Source organism: Suricata suricatta, chromosome 7 (genome assembly GCF_006229205.1).
Source record: "Suricata suricatta isolate VVHF042 chromosome 7, meerkat_22Aug2017_6uvM2_HiC, whole genome shotgun sequence".
NCBI lineage: Eukaryota > Metazoa > Chordata > Mammalia > Carnivora > Herpestidae > Suricata > Suricata suricatta.
The window spans coordinates 92,241,056-92,258,674 of NC_043706.1; the positions used below are offsets into that span (position 1 = coordinate 92,241,056).

Sequence of the window (17,619 nt, forward strand, 5' to 3'; positions counted from 1 at the left end):
TCATCTCTACCTTCATACATTCTTTTAAAACTTACTAACAGAGAAAACGAGGGACACTACCACCTATCGTGACTGGCTATTTTACTTAACATCAGAATGTGTCTGTGCTAATTCTTTAGTTCTCCAGATACAAGGAAAAAAATAACTCCCAAACAAACAAGTAAAAACCGAAGAATTTAGATGGGGAGGGAGAAGGGGTTTACCAACACATTTTATGGAAAACATTAAGTTTTGAAAAAAGTATTTCATACTTCTATTGCTTCATGTAAAAAAAACTGCCCTGGAGCCTGGAGCCCACGTGTATGGCTGGAGAACTGAGGACGCCATACAGACAGACACCCGCAGCTGTTCCCTGGTGAGACAGTCCAGAGGGACAGGAAACAGCTTTCCAGAGTGTGTCCACCTCTCTTCTCTAAAAGGGACGTTAGGTTTGGGGGTGGGGGTGGGGTAGGGTGGGGTGAAGAAGCCCTACACAGGAAAGGTGGTAAGGAAACCACCAAAATATAGCTTCCAAAAATGAAACATGCTCTAGGTTGTGAAGAAACACATTTCGTTCCTAGAACTTGTTGATTTCTCTAACGTGGGTAGGGAGGGCTTTTCATTATTAATAAATGATTGTGCTTCTGAAGTTGCAGGGTCCGAGTCCACCCTCTAGAAAGCAGGGCAATTTTCGCATGGCTTGGAATCCTCTTGGACACATCCTAGAGACCAGAACAAATTCCACGGCACTCTCCAACCAACAGGGCTGGCGGGCGAGTGCCACCGCCATCTTTGGGTAGGGGGCGCACGCGCGCATGCGTGTGTTGGAGAGACTAAGGCATAGAGAAAGGCCCAAGTGAGGAGGAAAAGGTGAGTTTCCTGGCTGCTCTAGTCCCTTCTTTCCAGGCACAAAGAGGCTGAGCTTGCTATTCCTATAGGCTCCCTTCATCCCACTTAAGTTTTTTCGTAAGAAGAAAATGTATGTGCACGTGTGGGTGGGCGTGGGTGTAGGTGAGAGTCAATAAGTCCCTGTGCATTTCTAAATTGCAATAATTTGGGGCTTCAGTTTCAACAGAAATAATCTGTAAATGACATTTCAAAGCAAATTTACTAAAATTAGACCAGCAACTTTACATTGCTCAAAATTTTGTCCTAGAGAGAGAGGGAAAAAAGCCCTCTGGGTGCAGGCAAAATTACGTTATGTTGCCACCGGGACTGAAGTCCTTTTCAGTTGTATAAGGAAAATTCACAGATTGCTCCTATTATTTCTGCATTTTAAGGTAGCAAAACACTAAGCCACTAGGTTATTAAATCTGCAACATTCCACAAGGGTCTTAGGACTCCCGTGTGTGATTTAGTTCATTTTCTGAGTTTCTGGAAGGATGTTTTCAGCTTGGGTTACACTGTCTCCTTTCCCTCATAGGGATCTGGACCCCAAAGTCAGGTAGGTAAAGAGTATTGTTTTTCAGGACTTTACCTGCTGGGGAATTTCCCGACTGGAAGTCCTGGAGCGTATGCCACTGGCCTGGAGCAGTCTGACCTTCCCACCCAGTGAGGAGAAAAGAGACATCTTACTCCAAGGCCAAGGGTCTGGCCAGATGTAGGGCAGCAGTGCTTCTAGGGGGTCTGAAGGGACAACTGAGTGGACTCTGGCAAGGGATAGGGGAGGGAGCCCCCATTTGAATGACCTGTGACCTTCCAATGCCAAATATCCCCAAGAGGGCCTGAGGCCTGGGCTTGCCCTGAGGAACAAGGATGTGCTACCGACGGGAGGGGTTCACACTGAGGTGCGGTGAAGCCACCAGACGGCTCCCAGAACCTGGGTGTCGTACAGATACACACATGGAAAGTAAACAGCTTTGGTGAGCCCAAAGGGGCCCATCCTTAATCAAACAAGAAGCTAAACACCCACACAGACTGTTTTCCAAGGAAAAGTGTCTGCCCCTCCAAACGGCATCCTTGTGTAGAAAGGGAAGGGGGCAGTGCAAGGACTCAGCTCAAATGACATTGTGTACGTGTTTCCACGTCTATCTACATTCATATCATCATCATCATCATCATCATCATCATCATCCAGTGTTCTCGTCTACAGAGAGTGAGCACAACATTCTACGACATGGCAACTACCAACAGCCAGGTCACGTGAGGCCCCTTCCTTAGCACCACAGCGGAAGGGGAATGCGACCACAGTGGGAAAGGACATCACACTATTCCATCCCCTCTACTGACATTCAGGGGGCATCTTGATCCTTCTAAAATCAGATGTAAAAGACAAGGTCAGGAAAATTGGTCTCTGTGCCACCCAAAGCTATTATTAGCCATCATGCACGAACATGGCACTTCTAAAAATTTCATAAATCTGAAACCAACTTTAAAAAATCCCAGCAACTTAAGTCATCTTACAGTACTTCATCTCAAATATTTAAAAGATATTTTTTTCTAAGTAAAACGGCCCCCCAAAGAGCCCAATGATTTTTTTTAAAAAGGGTTTCTTTTTAATTAAAAAAAATTTTTTTGATAAAAATGGAAGATGTAAAATGTGGGAAGAGGAACAATAGAGTTGCTGAATATGTATCTGAAATTGTGGGGAGGCGGGGGACACAGCCCAGGAGAGGCCGCCCTACTCCTGAGGCCTCTCTACCTCACGGCTCAACTCACCCCAGCTCCGGGGGGCACCCCTGGGGCACAGGGCAAAAGTCGTGAGCAGGAGAGACCAAACGCAAGGCTTCTTTCCTGTGGTTGGGTGGTGTTTACGTGTGCAAATGTAGTAAGCCACTCCCACTGACATAAGGTGCGTGTCTGTGGATACCATTCCGGTGCTCCAAAAGAACGCCCAGTCCCCGGGGGCGCCTGTCATTTCTCCACTTTCTTGGCTTTCTTCAGGATGTCGCACTTTTTCCTGTTGGGGCGGCGGCATCGCTCGTCGATGCTGGGGATACACTCGTAGTGCCACACCTCCTCCATCTTCTCCACCGGGTAGACGGCCTCCACGTAATGGCGGATGAGCCGCAGGCGCGTCGGGTCCAGCTGCTTCTTGTTGCAGGCGCCGGAGTGGTTGTACTGCAGCCGGAGGTTCTCGGCGGTGAAGAGTTCCGGAAAGAGCCTGACCAGGAGGCGGGCGGCGAAGTTGCCCACGGAGAGGCTCTGCTGCACGATCTCACGCACCTCCTTGTCCGACAGCAGGTACGGTGAAGGCACCGGGAAGTCGGGCGAGGGGACCACCAGCTCGTCCAGGGGGATCTTGCAGAAGTCCTTGCTGCTTCTTTCGGGGGGCAGCGGGGGGCCCTCAAACTCCTCTCGGAACCTCTCGGGGTTGATTGCATAGTTTGCCAGGTCCCTGCACTCGGGGCCCGGCACGTGCACCTTGCGCTGCTGCTGGTAGGAGCGCCGCTGCTCCGTGTCCCGGCGCCGGCAGCGCTCGTCCAGCTTGCCCACGAACTCCAGCGTCCACACGCGGTCGTTCTTGGCGCGGGGGTAGAGCAGCTGCACGTAGTGGCGGATGAGCCTGATGCGCGACGGGTCCAGCTGCTTTTTGCCCAGGGAGCCGCTGCAGTTGTACTGCTTGCGCAGGTTCTCGTGCGTGAAGAGCTCGGGGAAGAGGTGCACCAGCAGGCGTGAGGCGAAGTTGCCGATGGACAGGCTGCTCTCATAGATGCTGCGCAGCTGCTCCTTGCTAAGCAGGCAGTCGGCGCCCGGCACCTCGAAGTCGGGCTGCGGGATCTCCAGCTTGTCGAAGTCGATGGGCACCAGCCAGATCTTCTTGGACCGCCGGCCGGGCCGCTCGCCCTCGAAGCTGTCTTCCACCTTGACCACGGAGATGTCGTCGGGCAGGCTGGAGGAGTCGTAGCAGTCGTCCCTCGTGGGCTCGCCCTCGCTGCCCCCGTCCAGCGCCAGCCCCTCGAGCTCGTCGTTGAGGCGCTGGACGCATTGCTGCAGCCAGGCCTCCTCCTCCTGCATGTCGGGGAAGTAGATCTCCGTGTAGTTGCGGATGATCTGCAGCCTCTGCGGGTCCAGCTCCTGCTTGCCGCCGTCCCCGTAGCAGCTGTACTGCTCGCCCAGCTTCCGGTGGTCGAAGAGCTCGGGGAAGAGCCGGTGGAGAAGGAAGACCGCAAACTCCCCAGGGGACGACGCCTCGTCCAGGAACTCGGTGAGGTCCTGCGTGTCCACCACGTGGTCCGACGCGATGGTGCTGCTCCGGTCCAGGGACAGGGCCTCCTCCTGGTCCTTGTTGTCCAGGAAGTGGCCGGCGTCCACCTGCTCGGCCTCAAAGAAGCCGGGGACCTGGCCGCCAGGCTGGCTGTCCTCCATTTCCCGCTGGGCCCAGAAGCGGCTGAAGAAGTCGTTCAGCTGGGGCAGACACTCGGCCTGCCACACTGCCGTGTCCTTCACCGAGGGGTAGTAGACCTCCACATAGTTGCGGATGAGCTGCAGGTGCAACGACTCCAGCTTCCGCTTGGCTGCGAAGCCGCAGGCACTGCAGCCTCGGGAGAAGTCCACGTCGCTGAAGAGCTCGGGGAAGAGCTGCACCAGCAGGCGGCAGGCCAGGTCACCACCTGACAGGCTCTGGTCCACGATCTGTTTGAGCTCGGCCGCCGTGAGCTGGTACTCCGGGGGCGGCTGGAACTTGGCCACCATCTCTGTAGGGCTCACCTGCTTCTTGATGCGGCTCACTTCCAGGGAGAGCAGGTCCACCTTGCTGTGCAGCTGGGACATGTTGGAGGACAGCGTGTTGAGCATGTAGAACATCTTCTGGATCAGAAAGTAGATGTTGGGGTCGCCATCGGTGGCCGCTGCGGTGCTGCCACAGTCCCGCTTCTGGGGCTCGTTCAGGAGCCGCAGCGGTGAGGGGCTGTTGCTGGAGTTGGCCTTCTCTAAGACCTCGTATGTGTTGAGCATGTCCCCAGTGGGAGGGTTCTTCTTCTCCATGATCTTGTGTGAGATGCCATACAGAGGCTTCTTGTAGGAGGGGGTGGTCACCTCGCCGCAGGGCTCCTCCTCACCTGGCCACAGGGAGCCCAGGTTCTTGCCCCTGCTGGCCTGCTCTCCATTGCCCTGGCAGGGCGAGCAGTTCTCGCGGTTCCGCATGCCTGCTAGGAGCGCCTGCAAGACAAACAGTGCGTTATGGTGTTTCGATTTACTACACAAAACGTCTGAGTCACACGGAGGTGCCAAGGTCAATCCTGGAAGCAGGTGAGAAAGCGCTTCCCTCACCTCGACTCAGTCCGCCGGTCCAGGAACCCTCAGCCGACACAAACCCACATCCCTGTGCCAAGACAGCTCGCTCTTCCTACTTCCTAAGTGAGGCCCCTGGACCTGGAAGGTATCTGCTTCCTACAGGACTCCAGTGCCACACTTCCTGCGCACAGGGCCCGACAGGCAACAGGGCTGCTGGGGACGGGAGATGCCGCAAGGACTAGAGAAGGCCCTGTGGTCAGCTCACTGAGCTGGGCCTCAGTCTGCGCTCACACAGGCATAAGGACTCCTGCACACGGCGGCTCCAGAACGCAGCGGCTCCAGACTGTAGCCTCTAGGGGAGCAGGCGTCTCCATTCCACATGGTTCCAGAGATGCACCGTGGTGCGCACAGAACTGGGGTTTGTCGCAACTCTACCACTGCCTGCAGTGACATCTGTCTCAGACCGGAAGAGGGCTGGCCTAGAACTGTCCCAGAGCCCGTGCAACTGTGGATTCTGTGACGTGATGGGCTCCCCCAGGTTTCTGAGTCACCATCTCCCGTTGGTCCAGCAGCCCTTCTCAGCCAGACTGCAGGAGACACCTAAGCCCCAGTGTGTTAAGGCAGTACTTAATGAATTAATGCCTCTCCTATGCATCTACAAGGGTACTTGACACGTGCTATCCAGCCTTGCTCGGCAAAGGATGGTGAGGGAACTAAACCCTACCAAACTGATTTTCAGGGATGAGTTCCTCAACTCACCCAAGGATGGCACGCACACTCGGTAAGTCCGCTGTTGCAGGACTCCCCAGGGCAAGCTCCAGATACCCTCTGAAGATCCCAAAGCCTAAGTCCAAGCGCCACTGCCAGACAACAATCACCCTGGCCATCTGCGAACCCAGGGAGCTCGCTTTCACCAGTGCTCTCTCTCAAAATAAATATTTTTTTTAAAGAAAATGGTTTAAAAAAAAAAAGAGGCCAAACAAAAGAGGCCATGCTGTATGATTCCATTCATATAAAATTCTAGAAAACTCAAACTTATCTATCAATGGTGACAGAAAGCAGATTAGCGCTTACCTGGGGTTGGGGGAAGGATGCAAAGGGGCACAGGGAAACTTTATGGGAGTGGATGGTTCATGTTTATTATCTTGATCATGGTGACAGCCTCACTGGCACACACGTATGTCAGAGGTTCCCAAATGGTAGGCTTTAAATACCGTGCCACTCATTGTGTTTCAGTCCCAAATTAATCCACTTTTGACAAATGTTAAACTTGGCCCCCAAATTTACTGGAATGCATGTTTGAGGGTTTGATGAAGCGGAAGAGCTAACTGGTAAACACTGGTGGTGTCACGGGAACACACAGGGTCAAAGCACAAAGTGTTTGTTTTTACCGACAGATGTGTGCCCCAAGCAAGTGCATCCTTTGGATGCTTCCACACCCAGGGGAAGATAGGGTTGGTGTAGGGTGGCCTAGGCCAGTGGTTCAGAACTCTAATATACCTATGAATCACCTGGGACCTTGTTACAGTGCAATTTCTGGTAACTGAACCTGCATTTCTTCTGATTTTTTTTGTTTATTTATTTTTTATTAGTAATCTCTACATCCAATGTGGGGCTCGAACTCATGACCCGGAGATCAAGAGTTGCATGCTCTTCTGACTAAACCAGCCAGGTTCCCCTCGGCCTGCCTTTCTAGCAAGCTTCCAGGTACTCCTGAGTAGTCAAGGCCCCGAAGACAGTGTCTGCTCTCAGTTTGTCTCACCCAGGCGGAACCCAGGCGGATTCAATGTCGTTTGTAGGACTTCAAATAACTGATGCCAGCACAAAACAGTACATGACGTGCTTTTCTCCTGTAGCCTGAAAAGGGTAGGGAAAAGAGACCATCTCAAGAAGTCAGAATTACAGTGGCATGTGGGTGATACAACGGGAGGTCTACGGTGAAAGGAGAGCATGAGGCCACATAAACCTAAAACTTTGATCTTTCTGAGCCACCCCCATGTTATATTTCACTTAAATATATGGACCCTCTCTTTCAGATAATGGAACAATGTGATTCACACTACAGCAAGATTCGTTTTTCTCCTGCCTCTGTTGATAGCAACGATGTAAAAGAAAAGCTACTCTACTCTTTAAGAACCTGGAGATAGAGAAATTCTTTTTTTTTTTTTGAAGTTTATATATTTTGAGAGAGAGAGAGAGAGAATCTGCACTGCCAGCACAGAGCCTGACTCGGAACCATGAGATCATGACCTGAGCCGAGATCAAGAGCACCCAGGTGCTCCTGAAGATAGAGGAATTCTTAAAAGGGTTATAATTATCCCATGGAGCTGGCCAATGCTTTCTTCAGGGTTTGTTTGTATAAAGTGATGAAGAGTCAGAGACACCTGATCCTCCTCCTACAACCCATGCTCCTCAAGAACAGAGGACCAGGGGCCGCACGGTGGGAGAAGCCTACCATGAATGGCCTGACTCCCGGCCCTCTCCCTGCTGGGGTCTCCTCGCCAAGCGGCCCCCGTCCTCACCACACTGTATGACTGTTCTGTGATCGGGCCATGCCGTTCCTGAGTCTACCCTCACCCAGTGCCTTGCAAAATGCGTGGGACACAGAATTGCTCAATGAATGTTTGTCACCCACAAGCGCGGATGGTTAAAGCAGGGCAAGATGCTCAATGATCCTCAAATATATGCTTTAGAAAAAGGAGCTGTTCAGATAGGCCACTAGCTTTATGAGTCACATGTCTGTAGAGAGGTATAAAAGCGTGGATAAGATCTTGGCTAAGGCTGTCCTCTGTGACCTTGGCCAAATCAAATGATTTTTCATGCCTCAGCTTCTAGTACCTCTGCGATAAATAATGGTAGGTCTCACAGGGTAGTTAGGAGGACTTAATGAGATAATGTACAGAAAGCACTGAGCCCTATCTGAATCATAGTAAGTGCTTTAATAAATATTCCCTGTTAGAATATAATTATTATTAAGCAATGACATTCCCAAACCAGAGCAGAGGTATAAGTGAGCCTTTTATTAAACTAGTTGTAATGATTACTCTCAAGCAGTAAATAAAAGCAGGACTTCCCCACAATGCATCAGGGTAAGGCACTCCTGGAGCTTTCCGTAGAGGTCTGTTTGCCCTAAAGGCTGGAGGGTGGGGAGGAGCAGAGGACATCAGAGCTGAAGGTGGGGTTTGAAGCTCTTTACAGCTCTTTTGTTCAGCTATCAGACAGACAGCAAAGGATTCTGAAGTGAGGGAGGCAGGGAGAGGGCCACCACACCTCAGACAGAAACTTGGAGAAAGGAAGGGATGGAGGGGACAGTCTTCTCTCCAGTGTAGTATGTTTGCAACTATGGGTCGTGACCCATCAGTTAAATGAGTTCTTCTGGTGGGTAAAGACCAGCATAAGAAGGGAGAAAGATTGAGGAAAGGCAGAAATAAGGAAAAAAGTAAGGGAGGAGGGAAAGAAAAGAAAATAGAATAGAAAATATCAGAGTGCATTGCACATTGTAAGTAAATTTGGGAAAGTTTTGTCTTGTTACTGTGTCTCTACATTTACATATAAATCCATATATGTGAGCTATATTTCTCTAGAAGGTGAATCTACTTACAACTGTGGGTCACTGCTGAAAAGCACTGCCCTACTACATTCAAAGTGCCTTAGGTGCTAATTCCTGTAGACTGTAAATTAGATTTTAGCAACTTATTCACCATTAAATTCAGTTATACCAAAATAAATTTGGATATCCTACGGATCATGAAACTACCATGAAGTTTAACCAATATAGAGGAATTTGAATTTCTAATGGCAATCATTAAAAAAATCATAAAGGGACGCCTGGGTGGCTCAGTCGGTTAAGCCTCCAGCTTCGGCTCAGGTCAGATCTCACGTTCGTGGGTTCGAGCCCCGCGTCAGGCTCTGTGCTGACAGCTAGCTCAGAGCCTGGAACCTGCTTCCGGTTCTGTGTCTCCTTCTCTCTCTGCCCCTCCCCCTCTCATGCCCTGTCTTTCTCTGTATCAAAAATAAATAAAACATTTTTAAAAAAATCATAAATACATTAGAAGTGATTTGAGAAAAAGGGTCTTTGCTTTACACATGATCCCATGAATACGTTTAAAATAGGATTTTTGGGGCACCCGGGTGGCTCAGTCGGTTGAGCATCCAACTCTTGATTTCAGCTCAGGTGCTTAAGATTCTCTCTCTCTCTCTCTCTTTCTCTCCCTTTGCTTTTCTTCCTTGCTCAAACACTCTCTCTTTAATAAAAAAAATAAAGTAAGATTCTGTGCAGAGATCACCAGGAACCCACATGCCGTGCGGCAAAAGCAGCCACATTCTAGAGAGAGATCTGCCATAATTAACACCCATGATCGAGAATAAGTACAGGGGAAATTTTCTGAGTGAATTGCCTGAATACCAATAACAAATAGAAGTAACTGGACTCCCCCACATTCCTACAGCAGGCAGATGGCCCACGTGTATCAGAAGTGGAAACCCCCTCTACAGCTCTCACTGTTCAGGATCATTAATAAAAATATTTCAGTTTCTACTATGCACATTAAAAACATTGCCATCAGTAGGAACATTTTTGGCTACCTTGTCTGAATAAAAAATTAAGTTAGAGTCCCAGTAGAGGGCAACATTCCTCACTCGCAGGGACCTTAGATACACAATTCGACACAAGACACAACACAAGCACGAAAGAGAAGGTTCTTAGATATCCCCACACTGGTGTCCTGTCAGCTCAGTGTCCCAATTAACTCCACAAACGCTGCCAAGGCGACAACGGGCTGGCTGCATTTGCTGCCGATGATAAAAATCTCTACTCAGCTGTCTAGGAGTATCAAGAAATCTTTAAATCTGTGCTACTTGGCACTGGGTGTCTGGCTGACACATCCCCAATTCTCGGAGGCTCATCTTCCAGCCATATGGGAGCTCTGTGCGGTGCGTCTCTCAAGTGCCCGCCTCTCCCGGGTGCAGTCAGGGCACTGCATCCTACGGCCAGCACCCTCCGACTCCAGAGGGAAGGCCCGACTATCTTGCTGGAGAATATGAACAAAAAGAGGCTGATATTGGGCTCCAAGAGAGCATAAGCAGACCATTTAGGGGAGATTCTGAGTGTCCGTGCCCAGCTACATCCCAGGGATTGGGCCACCACTGGAGATCCTTCAAGCATTAAACTTCTTCCCCATAGGACTCTGCATCCAAAAGCAGTCACTAAATTCAGTTCAACAAATGATGACTGGCCAAATGGTGCCCAGAGAGTCAGCAAACTGGAATACCAAGAAAGAAGCATGCCTTCCAGAGAGTAGAGAATTAATGTGGCATCGAGGGGCACCCGGGGGGCTCAGTCGGTTGAGCATCTCACGTCAGCTCAGGTCATGATCTTGTAGTCTGTGAGTTCCAGCCCCTCGTCAGGATCCATGCTGACAGCTCGGAGCCTGGAGCCTGCTTTGGATTCTGTGTCTCCCTCTGTCTCTGCTCCCAACCCCCATTCTCTCTCTCTTTCTCTCTCTCAAAAATAAAGATTAAAAAAATTTTTTTTAATGTGGCATCCTAGGGGGCTGGGCATGAATAATCAAGGCAGAGGAGGAGCTTACCTTTTTCACTTTCAACAGAACTTTTCTCTTCATCATCACCATCATCATTAAATGACCAGATACCGTGAAGTCATAAGGCCTGGAAGAGCTCTCTGCCATACAGAGCCAATCAACAAACAGTACTGAGTGCCTAACATCTGGCAGGCACCGTGCAGGGCTCTGGGGACACAGGAAACAAGCTAGACAGTCTCTGACCTCATGGCTTTTACCCTTTGGGTTATCCTTACACTGTTAGGGGATGAAGAAATTGCTGTGATGCCTGAAGAAATAAGAACCTGGGAGATAAAGCTGTTACAATGGAGAAGAGAAAGGCCAGGAGGGATGCCAAACTGTAGGGGCAGGTCATCTTCAAAGACTTCTCCCAACATCTTACAAATACCCCACAGTCCCTTAGGGCCTGCAGCCCGGTGTTTAACTGCACAGTCCCAAATCCAGCAGGCTTCATAGCACGGACTTCTCGGAGCCTCGTTAAGATGGGAATGGCACAGTACCTATCTGCTATGGTGGTTGCACAAATGATTCTGAATCTCCAGCTGGTAGCACAGTCGCCGCTGCAGGAGGTAAGCAGGAACTGTGCACTGAATGAAATGACATTTCCATTCTCCAATTGAAAAACAAAACACAGTGGCACTTTAGAATTAAAAACAAACAAAGAAACAGAAACTTGCAGCAGAACAAAGCTAACTCCTGCCTGGCGTACAGCTCTTGAATATCGCCCCCACTTTCTTGAACAAAAAGATGATTACCAATAAAAATGTTGGCTACTCACCTCCCACATCTGCTGTATTTGGCTATGAAGCCTTTTCCAGTGGAGGTGCCAAATAAGTCTTTATACAGCCTTTTGTTAGGTTTTTTTGAGGGAGGTTTTATGTTTCTTCTAAGTATTGTGCTCACTGTCACTCATGAACAAGTCGTCAGCACTGACAGGAGTTTGAATGTGACGCACCTCTGGCCTCAGCTACCACTCATATCCCATCCCCCACTTCTTTGAGGTTGGGGGACAAGATGGAGGGTGGTCTATGTTCTGACTTGGATGGTGTTCAGAATCAAGGGCACTCAGCCTGGGGTGTCCTAAAGGGAGTCAGATGGTCTTCCTTAGCAATTCTATGCCATTTTCGTTCTGATAAACGTGGAGGGAGGCAGAGGAATCCTGACCACAAGGGATGGGAATTGAAGATGGGGGTTAGGAGGCAGTAAATATACAGATCTGAAGGCTGACAAGGGGCAAGCCCTGCGCTGGGCTCCACACACAAGAAACCAATAAGATGCACAGTATTATGCCTCATCACCATGGAGGAACCTGAGAGCGTGGGAGATCATGTAACTGACCAAAGGCCAGGGCGAACTCTCCCCACCTGACTCCCGAGTTAACTATTTACTATTCCTAGCGACTGGATCAGAGTAGGTGGGGCTCACCTCCCAGACACGGAGTGAGTGTTGCCAAGCACTCCTGATATTTCGCACCAGGAACACAGCTGCCCCACTGGCGTCTTGGAACTTTACGTTAACTTTATGCCTGGGTTGACTCATCTGTCTAGTAGTGCTATAACATTCTCTTATCACCGGTCCGTCATTTGGATTAAATAACGAAGGGTGTATTTGTCAAGTGGGCACTCAGTAACTGTTGAACTTCCTTTCTACACATTTGGATTATCGCTTGTTTTGGCCTCCTGGCTCCTCTTGCCTTACTTTGTGGTAAAACAAAACAAAACAAAACTGCATTTATTCTGCCCGGCAGTCCTGCCACCTCATATGCAAGGAGAATCCGAAATGGAGTGCCTAGGTGGCTCGTCAGTTGAGCGTCTGACTTTGGCTCAGGTCATGATCTCACGGTTCGTGGGTTGGAGCACCACATCAGGCTCTGTGCTGACAGCTCGGAGCCTGGAGCCTGCTTCAGATTCTGTCTCCCTCTCTCTCTGCCCCTCCCTTGCTTGCACTCTGTCTCTCGCAAAAATAAATAACCATTTAAAAAAAAGAAGGATCAGAGAAAATTCAGGGGGAGAAGCATAAAGGATTATTCACTCTGAATTAGGGCTAGGGTCATTTTGAAAAATCAACATACACTGAAATTTCATAAAGCTGATGGATTGTTCCAAAATCCCAAAGGTTCTAGGGCTATTGATTTACTGAGACATCAACTTACACGGACTTTTAAAAGGAAATACAGCCTGAATTCACATGACATCTTTCTGCAAGGAGTTCAAGAATTTCGAAAGGTTTATACCTATATACATTCTTTTTACAGAATAAAAAAGGGTGCACAGATATCCACCTCATTTTACGTACAGTAAGGAGAATAAACAAAACTAGTTAAATACCCCAAACAAAATCCAGGACTTAACAGGTCTCTTCCAATCTAAAATCTAACAGGTCAGAACTGCCTGCTGTATCCAATCTATTGAAAAGTAAACATACATGCCCAATTTAGAATACGTAAATTGAACAAGTCATATTAGAAATATTCAAATACATTTTGGTTCCCTTCTCTCCAAACGTGTCTGAATTCGGGACGATGCCCAAAGCCCCAGTGGAAGCCTGCTGCCTCGCCAAATCGAGAGGCATCTGACACGTTCACGTCATCTGTGCGATGCTCACGGAAGCCCCTCCACCATGAACCTCGTTGGAGTGAGTTGGAGCCTGGCACCAGGCCTTTTCTGACTTGCTTCACATACTCAAGGATTCAACTAAAATGCAGATAATAAGAATTTTCTCCCTCCCTCTCTGCCCCCAACAGTTCGAAGGCACTCCCTGTTCCTCTATGATGCCGTTCTAACAAAACTGAACAACGGAATAAAGACGGACTCGCTTTGCGCATGGAGACAACAACCCTGGCTGGCCCACGGGACTTTCTGAGCGGTGGGACACTAGCATGCGTGCTGACGCAATCCGAGGTGTTAAAAGTGTGCGCACTTCAGTGCTGGGCCCCTCTTGCTCCTAGGACTCTTCCACGTCCTGTGAACAAGCCCGGCCTAGCCTCCCAGGGGCTGAGACCCTGCAGAGAGGGAAGTTGCAGTCATCAGCCCTGCGCGGCCTCGGAGCGGGGCATGAGGCCATCCGGAGCCGGGCATGAGGCCATCCGGACCGGCTAGCCACGCCCCCACCGCGGCAAGCCAAATCAGAAGCCCCAGCTGTCCCAGAGAGCTGTGACAGTGGTGGTAATTTTAAGCTGCTAAGGTTTGGGATGGTTGGTCACAAGGCAAGAGTGAACCAAGACACTCAACTTTGTGTTTCATTTCTTGAACTCTGGCTTACCTGCAAACTTGGGAGTCTACAGAAGTGATCATAAGCAGAAATGTAGTGTGACACCCAGAAGGAAACGTTTTCAGCAGTTCCTGTAGGAACTGAACAATAATAGTTCTTCTCAAACTTCTCAGCACTCGCAGGACAACCTCTAGGCATCTAACCCACAGACTCACTCAGAGGGCACTAGCTTTACACATCTGGATGGTCCCTGTGGCACTACTTGTAAGAATAAGAAAGTGGAAAACACCTCAATCATCAGGGGAAAGGGTAATAAATTATGGTATAAAATACAACAGAAGAAAAAATGGTTACATGTTTCTCAAACGAGCTATGCCACTAACACTCACCCAGCACGGATCTCAGCAGTTAGGAGACTGAGATTTAATCCTCAATCAGGAAGGATTACTTACTGCTGGAAACTGCAATCCACATGAGAAACTTGCCCCAGAATCACAAGGCATACAGCAAGTGACTGATGTGGGCAGCCAGGGTCAAGGGAGGGATACTGTATTAATCCTTTATTTAAAATGCTCATAGAGGGGCGCCTGGGTGGCTGTCAGTTAAAGGTCCGATTCTTGATCTTGGCTCAGGTCATGAACTCACGGTTAGTGAATTCAGCCCCACATCGGGTTCTGCACAGTGAGGAGCCTGCTTGGGATTCTCTCTCTCTGCTCCTCCCCTGCTTGTGCTCTTTCTCAAAATTAATAAATAAACTTTAAAAAAAGCATATAGATGTAAAAAGTCTCAACTTTTCCCCTGGGCATTATACATTTTAAAAAATTTATTGTTGGAATATTATTCGTGATAGTCAAAAAGGGGAAACAACCCAAATGTCTATCACCTGCTGAATGGATAAACAAAATATTCACAAAGGAATATTACTTGACCATAAAAAGGAATGAAGAATTCATCCATGCTACAGCAAACATTATAATAAATAAAAGGAGTCACACAAAAGGCCACATGTTATGATTCCACTTACACGAAATGCCCAGAATAGACAAACGCCTAGAGACAGAACGTAGATGAGCGGTTCCCAGGTGCTTGAGGAGAGGAATGGGAAGGGGCTGGTCACGGGGGTTCTTCGTGGGGTGATGTAAATATCCTACACTCATTACAGTAAGAGTTGTACCATACTGTGAGTATACACAAAAACACCCACTGAATTGTATACTTTAAATTGGTGAATTGCATAGTATGTAAATTATAGCTCAACAAAGCTGTTTGGAGGGGGGGACCCCAAATAAATAAATGTCTATTCAGTGATCCTTGATGTGGAGTGCAGGGTGGTACTCATTATAACTTAAAACATTTACATTTAAATCCTGGGGAAAATCTTACTCTCATTGTTTTTGGCTAATTATAGAAAAGGATAGTTTTTACTTATTGAAGACTCACTAAAGATCTCTACAATCCATATATTTCCAATTTATTTGGATTTGCCCTCACATCTAATAGAAAAAAATTAACACAAACCAGTAACAACCCAGAGTCCCAGGCAGATGTTCCATGGTGTTCTAGCTAACAACAATGAGCTCTGCAAACAGAGGCTCTTTTGGATTGAAACGCCTATTTGGGTCCCCCCAAGAGTGTGTGTATATTTGTGTGTGTCTGCATGTGTCTAGGTTGGAGAGCTTGGGAGAATGTGTTTCTAAAAATTTAAGGTATACTGTGCCAATCATGGGGAGACACAGAGGTGAGTGTCCCAGACCAGACCTCTGATCTCCTAAAGCTGCCTCCCTTCTCTTCAGTCTTAACTATTCTTTGTACATGTCTTGTCGCCTACCCAGACTGTGGGCTGCTAGAGGGGGGCCACCATGTCCTGTTTGATTTTCTCTCTCTCTTAGAATTTAGCCAAGTTCAATCTAAATACCAGGTGATTTTAAAAAAAGCAAATTCAGGGGCGCCTGGGTCGCTCAGTTGGTTAGGCATCCAATTTTGTCAAGTCATGATCTCCCAGTTCGTGGGTTCGAGCCCCATGTCGGGCTCTGTGCTGACAGCTCAAAGCCTGGAGCCTGCTTCAGATTCTGTGTCTCCCTCTCTCGCTGTCTCTCTCAAAAATAAACAAACATTTACAAATTTTTTCTTTAAATAAAAAAAGATAAAGAAAACTCATAAAAATTGTGGGTTACTGGATAACAGGAATGTTACAAAAGAATCAAACGTTCACTGAACACGTGCTCCTAATATAGAAGATGGGTTTGATTTAGAAACAGACCTCCCAACCCTCAATTTTTCATGGAATCTGCCTGCAGCGTATACCACGTAAAATGCGGTAGTCTTTAATTAACAGTCCTTGCTATCAAGTGCTTATTTTCTCTGTAGAGCAAAGCAAAACAAAGAATTCAAATGCGGGTGCATTGTGAAGGCTCCCCTAACCCTTTAACGAATCCAGACACAGATACAAATTCTAGTCAGAGAAGTCAACCTCTCGAAACCTAAGCCATCGAGGGGATAGCTGAGATGAAAGCCTGGTCACGCCCAAGCACTGAGCAGTTGCTTGGACGCTCACAAGGAGAGAGACAGAGCATCTCATCAGAGGGTCAGAGCCCAAGCGAACAGCGGAAGGAGCTGGGCCCTCACCTCAGGAATCAGCCGCCGTCTCTTCACGCTGGGGACAGAGTCAGGCTGGCCATCATAGCCCGGTGGCTTTCGCTTGCTGGAATCCTGGAGGGCAGTGAAGACGCTGTCCAGAGGGTGCTTCTCGGAAGACCTGGAACTCACTGAGCAGTCCAGGGCAGCATCTTCGGCCTCTAGCTCCACTTTCACTGTGTTATTTTTTAGAACTGTGGCAGAGAAAAAATAGGGCTCAGTGGGAAAGACCACTGGGCCACTGGGGGATTAGCAGGGTTCCCTGAGCGGCAGGGGGTTGCGGGGCGCCCACTGACGCTACCACTCAGATGATAAAGTCTAGTCACGGTAAAGCTGCGCTTTCCAAACTAGCAATTTTTATCCTACCACATTAGTGCTATACGATTAAATCACGACCCAAGAACATTTTGTTCAAAACTGGGGGGGGGAAAGAGTGGAGATGGAGAAGAAGAAACAAATACTATCTTTTAAATGATACTTTAAAAAAAGTTAACTCTGGAAAGATACACTCGATAGTTACAGCAGGTGTATAGGTGTATGAGGGCAGGAGGGGGGATGGCAACCAGGCCTGGGATTTTTCATTATGTATCTTTTTATATTTTCGAACCATTTGAGTGTATGACCTAATAAAAAAAATTAAAATTAAAAAATTTTTAAAAAGCTTTTTTTACCTTCTTCTACATCTTCACTGAATTCAGCTGAGTTCATCTTCTAGTCCACTAAATGAAAAGACAAAGACAAAGCCTTGATTTATTGCTTGATTTGTTTCTTAATTTTCCGTCCCCGTGAGACCTTCCCTTGCCCTCCCAGCCCTGCTCCGGGTGACGGAAGGGTAAGCTGATACTGCCCCTTAACATCACGGAATGCATCCACTTAGGAAGTTGCTCAGAAATGGCCTGGCCTTCTGAACACCCTCCGGGAGCACTTCCCCCAAACTTCATGTCAGCAGAATGTGTCTTAAAGCGTGAATGAGAGTCACTTTCAGACCGAAGGGAATGTTATTTGAGAAAATCAAGTCTTACAAAAAGACCCCAGTTTGGGG

The 17,619-nt window shown here is 48.3% G+C and overlaps 1 protein-coding gene across 1 annotated transcript; it reads right to left on the reverse strand.

Moving 5' to 3' along the window:
- Positions 1 to 443: 443 nt before the first annotated feature.
- On the reverse strand, positions 444 to 17,298 carry BEND3 (BEN domain containing 3). The gene is made up of 3 exons (XM_029944154.1): positions 17,249 to 17,298; positions 16,569 to 16,771; positions 444 to 5,079 (listed from the first exon to the last, which is right to left on the reverse strand). The coding sequence occupies exons 1-3, from the start codon at positions 17,283 to 17,285 to the stop codon at positions 2,833 to 2,835; spliced, it is 2,487 nt and encodes an 828-aa protein (XP_029800014.1). The 5' UTR covers positions 17,286 to 17,298; the 3' UTR covers positions 444 to 2,832.
- Positions 17,299 to 17,619: the final 321 nt, after the last annotated feature.